Here is a 7,326-nt window from a genome sequence, read left to right as displayed (position 1 = left end):
GTGATATATACCATATAATGGTATATATATATATATACCATTTAGTAGCTAGAAATTACTTTGCTAGAGCAGAAACCCCATCTCCGGTGATGCCAGCAAACTTGATCCCCTACTTTACACACTGGGAAGCCAAAGATGTCTTAGGCGCATGAACTTATTTTAAATTGATGTGCAACTGGGAGATTATGGCCCTGGCGAATAACCAGGATGACCTAACTGCCTATTTGAACAAAGTCCTATCAAATACTTATACACAGGCTAGACATAACTATGACCTGTAACCATACAAAGGAGATGAAGAGACCTGATGACAAGCTTTCCTGGCTGGAGGAACATCCTTAAAAAAAGTGATCCAAGGCATTTTATAATTATAGTATTTGTTTGCATAGCACCATCATATTCTATAGCACTTTAAAAATCATAGGGGATATATGCAAATAAAATACTACATTGCAAAGTCATATGGAACAATAGGAGTGAGGGCCTGTCAAGGGTGTTCCTGCGACCCATATCGCGGGTCGCGGGCTCACCCGTTCCCCTCGCTCCCTGCAGGCGCAGTGCCAGCGTCTCACACCTCTCCACACTCCCAAGTCCAGGCCTCGCTCCATGCGCGTGTGTCACTGTGCCCTAGGGCGCGCGCAGACTTCAGGAAATTTAAAGGGCCAGTGCACAATTAATTGGCGCTGGCCATTTTCCCAGAAGGCTATTTAAACCTGCATCTCCCATCATATCCTGCCGGATCTTCATGTCTCACAGCCTTAGAAAAAGCTCCCTAGTGATTATTCTGCATTCCTGTGTCTCCAGCATTCCTGTGTGTTCCTGTGTATCCTGCTACTGAGTCCTGTGTTGCCATATTACCAGAGTCCCTCCATGTTCCTGTGTTACCAGAGTCCCTCCGTGTTGCTGTGTTCCTGCGTTGCTGTGTTCCTGTGCCTATATTCCTGTTCCCATCTGCCTGGACCTCCTGTTGACCCCGGATTGGACTTGACGTTGCATCTCTTCAGCCTGCCCAGACCCTGTGCCTGGACCTGACCACGAGACTGTCTTCCGCTGAGGTACCTCAACCTCGGCTGCCACCGCAGGCTAGTTGCACCCGTGGAACGACTTGTTGGTACCCTGCTGCAGCAAGTCCTTCCCTCTTTGCGGCGGGCTCTGGTGAAGACCAGGTGTCACTTAGTCTCCGGTCCCAGATGTCATCTAGAACCACATGCCACAGTGGTCCAGAGGATTCACGCATCCCGAATCCTGACAGTCCCCTGCTTGCAATAGCTTACAGTTAAAAAGATTTCAGCTTGAAAAGTGATAGTTGAATATCACTTTCACATTTTATAACAAATGTCTTCTTATTGAAAGAATCTTTTACTTCATAAATAAAATCTGTAATTTATTGCTACATTAGTTTTTAATACATGCAGCCTTGTATTCTAAATTTATTCAAAGAAATCACAAAGCAAATCATGGAGAATTTATTTAAAAGTTGCCATCACATATGAATTACTTCCGTTCATAGTGATTACACTGAAATTGTTTAAGAATCATTTACCCACTGGCTGCTTCCAATGAGTCATATTTCATCAACAGATGAAGGGTTGGAGTTTGCCTATTTCTGTTTTAAAGATAAATTGATACACTGCATGGTTGATAGTATTTCCTTAAGGACTTGTTGGAAATGATTATCTAAATATTCCACAAAGTAGATTTTTTTGTTGTTGAAAGTTAAGGTTATTTCTGACGTGTGAAATTATTGATCTCTAGAACCTACGAAAATAGTATTCTATTCCATTAAAAGTAATTGTTGGATAATTCAGTATACAGTAGTTATATGAATGGCACTAACTTGCCTCTGTGCAAAACCAACAATAGACTCCAAAAATCTAAAAGAAATCTGCCAGCTGTTTTTGCCCTGTAAATGGCAGTAGCCCTAGAATGTTGTTCAATCACAACTTATTGATTTTATATTCAGAGTTTCTAGCTTCTCAAGGCCATGTATTCTCACTCTGTTTTACTGTCCGCGTTGTACTGAAGCTAGCACCCAAGTACAAAGCACAGTCTACAGGATAGGTGGTTTAGTTACCCTCCTTGCCACAGTCTCTAATCTATTCTATGGACATTGTCCCATTAATTTCAAGGGCAGGAGTCCCACAGGTTTAAAAAGTTTAAAAAGGGTAAAAAGGCTACTAGGTTACATTATTATCTAAAACAACAGTCTGCTTCTAGTAATAGAAGTAATACCCAATACCTGAATTGTGAACAAAGTGACTAGACATGTCCACTTTTAATCAGAACACTGCATAAAATTATTTTAACAATCTATTAAGGCCGTATTATTATATGGTAATTTGAAACGAAACTTCATGATACCTGTTAGTATATTTAGCTAACATTGTCTGCAGATCAAATTTGGGCAGATCTGCTGAAAGTTTTCTTTACATTATCGTCAGTACAATTCATCCTGATGTTGAACATATAAGAGTAAAACAATAGCAGAACATAAGAACAATGGTCTAAAAGAAGACAATCGTATACTGTTTTAGATATGTCACATTCACTTCACATCAAGTTTTTTAACTCCTGGCTCCACTGAGACCTAATTTATGCACACACTCACCTCATTGTCATTCCCACCGCAATGTATTCTTGCCTGATTTCTTGCGCAGCAGCACAGGGTACCTGCGAGCTGCGCAAGATTGTAGATTCCACATCTGAGCGAGAATTCCAGACAGTAGGGTGATATCACCGGCTATCTGGCCGCGGAGAGGCATGGGAGCGGAGTATAACAATGTGGAGGTGGACATGCAAAAATTAGGTCTCGAAGGAACCAGGAGGCACTCGACGGGATTGTGAGTGCCCTCGGCTCATTTGAATATTTTTAAAAGTCGCTCCCCGGAGGAAGCGAAAAGAGGATCCCTCATGCCCTACAGATAACATGGGTACGTTATGGGACAGTCTACCAAAGAGAAAATGGTGGTAGATGTCCCTTAACATATTGAATTTCAAAGTGATGATATTATTGAGATGTGAATTGGCCCTTAGTGGTGCTTGTCCATAAACAAATATAACTGAACAAAATACTAAATGTTCCCATTATTTTGTGTGATTGCTGAGAGAAAAGTTAAAACAATATTTTAATAAGGTTTTTCAGAACATTTTCTTAGTTTATCTTAGTTTGCAATGATAATTTTTCTTCACTCCAGAGCTCGTGACTTTGTGACTGCTATGGCCATTTAATGCAGCAGTATAATTAAAGAGGTAGTGTGATCACAACAGAGGGAAAATGGGGATAACTTGCTGATTGGTGGCACCAGTGTGTATTACAAGAATAGGGGTCCATGGTATGCTCAAATGAATGGTGCAGCTGGTCAAACTTGTGCTCTGCTGCTCATTTCAGCTTTATGCTAGGCACAGTATTTGTCTACTTGGTTAGTGCCATAGACAGTAAATGGAGCAGCAACACCATGATTGAATTAGTGCTCCATTTATTTGAACAGATGCCTGTTCTCCCGATCCATTGGGGTCACACAGGGATCCCTACTGATCAGCAAGTTATCCCCTATTCTGTGAAAAGGGAATAACTGGTTGGACTGGAATACTCCTTTGACTTATGAGGCAAAACAATCTTTACAACTTTTTTCCACAACATGGTTACCTTTATTGTCTTGTAATGTGAAATTGATGCTACTTGCATCTGGAGGCAGACTGAAATAGAACCAATGGCCATTTAATGGTTCATCTTTATCTACTGCACTTATCTCTTGAATTACCTATAAAAAGAAGAAAATACACATTTTAAATCTGTAAATATGAATTATGACAAAACCAAAGTGGAATTTAAAAAGGTTTATTTAAACTACAGTAAATGAATTAACATGACAGTAATCATATATATGCGCAGCTTGTAGAAGGGATTACAGTTGTAGTACACAAAACTTAATGTCCTTTATTCCTACTCCATCTTGCTGATGGATGTTAACTCTTGCCGGTGCTGGTGGGTGTTAACTCTTTTCCCAAGGACCCCTATTTCCCAAAGATTGTAGCTCCATCTTGTTGTCACACTTTGCATTTAAAGTTAACACTGCCAGCAACGATCACGGGTGTTATCAGTGGGGTGTGCATTCTGGTTTCTAACATTATTCCTTCATTATTTTTAGTCCAAAGGATTAAAATTTAATGGCAAATTTCCTACTCATCCCAAAATGTCTTATGTGTAGTGTTGAGCAGACCCAAACTTAAGTAAGAAGTTCAGGTAAGGGGTTTGTTTTGGCTCAACTTCCCATCACAGTTAATGCCCGTGATCGGCGCTGGAACAGATCGCTGGTGTTATCTATTTAAATGCAACTAATACTTTTGCCAACAGCATCTAAATTGCTGTGGCCGAGCATCAGCATTTAGTGGTGGGTCTCTGCTTACTGATGGTATCATTGAGAACAACTACCCACCCCAAAATACCACGCCATACAGACGCAGTAGTTTTAATGCTACTTCTTGCTTTGCCAGTGGCATTTAAATAGCTTACACTTGTGATCATTGCCAGCACCGATTGCAGGTGTTACTGTTTAAGGTCACAGTTGGGGTAGGTTTCCAGCTCTAGGTTCATTCTGATGCCAATATAAAAGATGGGATTTTTATTATATATTATTAATATAAAACTGTCTGGTAACTAGAAACATATAGACCATTTCATTGTTAAAGGTACTGCCCAGGATCAGGTTTAATTTATTTGGGCCAAAAGGGATATAAATTAACAAACAAGTTAAACTCCCCACAATCTGGTGTTTTGGCTCAGTGCAGCACTACCTATCACAACAGGCTCTAGTTGTATACAGAGGCTCAGCTGTGATGCACATCTACAGCATGTAAGCATGTACCTACTACTCTAAGCATTGTATGGCTGTCAATGTGACATCACCTTGGAACTTCTGTATACAAACAGAAGCCAGTAATGATGCTTTACTAATTCAGTGGTTTCAGTGATGTTGCTTTTTATCAGAAATGCCCTATTTGCCCCCTGTGGATGAAATCTCTTCTCTCAACATCTTCTAGCATCTTATAACTTAGCATGTTGTACTTTTAAGACACTATAAAAGGTTTGTTTTAACCCCTTAGCGCTCTGCGCCGTAGCTGTACTGCGCTGAGTCCCGCGAATAGCGCTCAGCGCAGTACAGCTACTGCGCAGAGACGATGCCGGTTCAGCGCTGTATAGCAGCCGAACCGGCATCGTTAGCCGCGGGATTTCAATGGTAATCTACCGTTGACATCCCCGGCTAACACCCGCGGTCGGAGTGGGCTCCGATCGCGGGTGTTTAACCCGTTAAATGCCGCGGTCAACGCGACCGCGGCATTTAACATGCCTTCTGGGGGTCTTTACCCCACGATCGGCCCCCCCGCACCGTTTTCGGGGGGGGGCGATCGCTGTTTTGGCACCTCTGGGGTCCGATCGGGACCCCAGAGAAGCCTGGAGGGTTTACCTTTAAGATGGCGTCTGTGACGTCATCTTAAAGGCAAAGTGTCAGCCTATGCATCTGCATAGGCTGGCACTGATAATACCCTGCAATACATTAGTATTGCAGAGTATTATCAAGAACAAGCAATCAGATGATTGCTTGTTCATATCCCATGGTGGATCATGTAAAAAAATGTAAAAAAAAATGTTTTTCAATAAAAAATTACTTTATAAATCACTAAAAATGCCCCTAAGCCCCAAAACATATAAAGAGACATATAACACTCAAAAAAGTCTAAATCATAACACAAACCCCACATATATAGTATCACCGCGTCCGTAACAATCCATAGAATAAAACTAAATAACTATTGAACCCATATGATGAACGCCGTAAAAAAAAACGTTAAAAAACCGCCAAAAATTATGATTTTTACCTATTATATCCCACTAAAAATGCAATAAAAAGTGATCAACAAAACATATGTACTCCAGAATGATATTGTTGCAAAGAACAACATGTCCCGCAAAAAACAAGCCATAAACCAGCTCTGTAGCCAAAAACGTAACAATGTTATGCCACTTGGAAGACGGCGATGCAAAAATGATAGATTTTTCCCCACATTAGGGTTTTATTTGGCAAATTTAGTAAAACATAAGAAAAAATATTCATGTCTGGTATCCCCGTAATCGTATCGACACATAGAATAAAGATAACAGGATTATTAGGCTATACGGTGAACACAAAAAAAAAAAAAAGTAAAAAATCCAGTACAGAATTGATGCTTTTCTACTCATGACCTCAAAAAAAGTTCCAACATTTTCAACAATAGGTGATACCAACCCCAAAATGGTAACACTGGAAAAAGCATCTCGTCCCGCAAAAAAAATGCCATCACATGGCCCAAATAACGGAAAAGCGAAAATGTTATAGCCTTCAAAAGGGGGCAACTAGAAAACTAAAATCCTGGCAGCTGCAGGGTGCTCCTTCCCTTCTGCGCCTTGCTGTGCCCCCATAACACAAGTAATGTCCACATGTGGGGGGTCGCTGCACTCAGGAGAAATTGTAGAACAAATTTCATGGTGAGTTTTCTCTTTTTATCTTTTGGAAATGTGTAAATTTTAGGGCTAGATGAACGTATAACCGACAAAATTTGACCATTCTAAATTTCACCGCCATTTTGATTCAATTACTATGAAGATCTCAAGGGGTTAACAATCTTTGTAAATGCTGTTTCTGATAGCTTGAGGGGTGCAGATTTGAAAATGGGTTGGTTATATAGGGGGTTTTGTTGCTAAATATGTAAAATTTGATTTCAAACAGTATTTATCCCCAAAATAGTCAATTCCGAAAATACGGAAAATCGCTATTCGATTTGTAGGCCGCGTGACGTCAAAATAAATTATCCAAACATTTCAAAAATTATGAAAATGTAAAGTAGACAAATGGGAAATGTTATTCTGCAAGTTATTTAGGTGGTAAATTTATCTGCCTGAAAACGCGGTGATTTTGAATTTCGAAAATGGCAAATTTTTCTAAAAATTCATCATTTTTTTCTTTTTTTTGTAAATAAACGCAAAACGTATCAGCCAAAATTTACCACTAAAATGAAGTACAACATGTGGGGAAAAAACAATCTCAGAATCGCTTTGATAAGTAACAGTGTTCAAAAGTTATAACCATATAAAGAGACGCAGGTCAAATTTCAAAAAAAAGTTGCGAGCCTTAACCTGCAAACAGGCTGCGTCCTTAAGGGGTTAAAGACCAGCTTACAACACTGTATCATAAAGGCAAGGTAGATGCACCTGTCCGGACGTCTCTATTGATCCTGTCTGAGAAAAACAGCCTCAAATTAGTGGCATGCAGGTGTCCAGTGTAATGGGCA

The 7,326-nt window shown here is 40.1% G+C and overlaps 1 protein-coding gene across 4 annotated transcripts in view; it reads right to left on the bottom strand.

Moving 5' to 3' along the window:
- CDH7 (cadherin 7) overlaps positions 1 to 7,326 on the bottom strand; it is a 161,604-nt gene that overhangs the window by 21,578 nt on the left and 132,700 nt on the right. For all 4 annotated transcript variants that reach the window (XM_072152291.1, XM_072152292.1, XM_072152293.1 and 1 more), the window contains one exon: positions 3,647 to 3,761. In XM_072152291.1, coding sequence (XP_072008392.1) covers positions 3,647 to 3,761 — 115 coding nt within the window. The remainder of the gene's footprint in view (positions 1 to 3,646; positions 3,762 to 7,326) is intronic.

Source organism: Engystomops pustulosus, chromosome 5 (genome assembly GCF_040894005.1).
Source record: "Engystomops pustulosus chromosome 5, aEngPut4.maternal, whole genome shotgun sequence".
Taxonomy (NCBI): Eukaryota; Metazoa; Chordata; class Amphibia; order Anura; family Leptodactylidae; genus Engystomops; species Engystomops pustulosus.
Note: the sequence above shows the minus strand (reverse complement) of the source record. Positions and strands in the feature narration are given on the sequence as shown.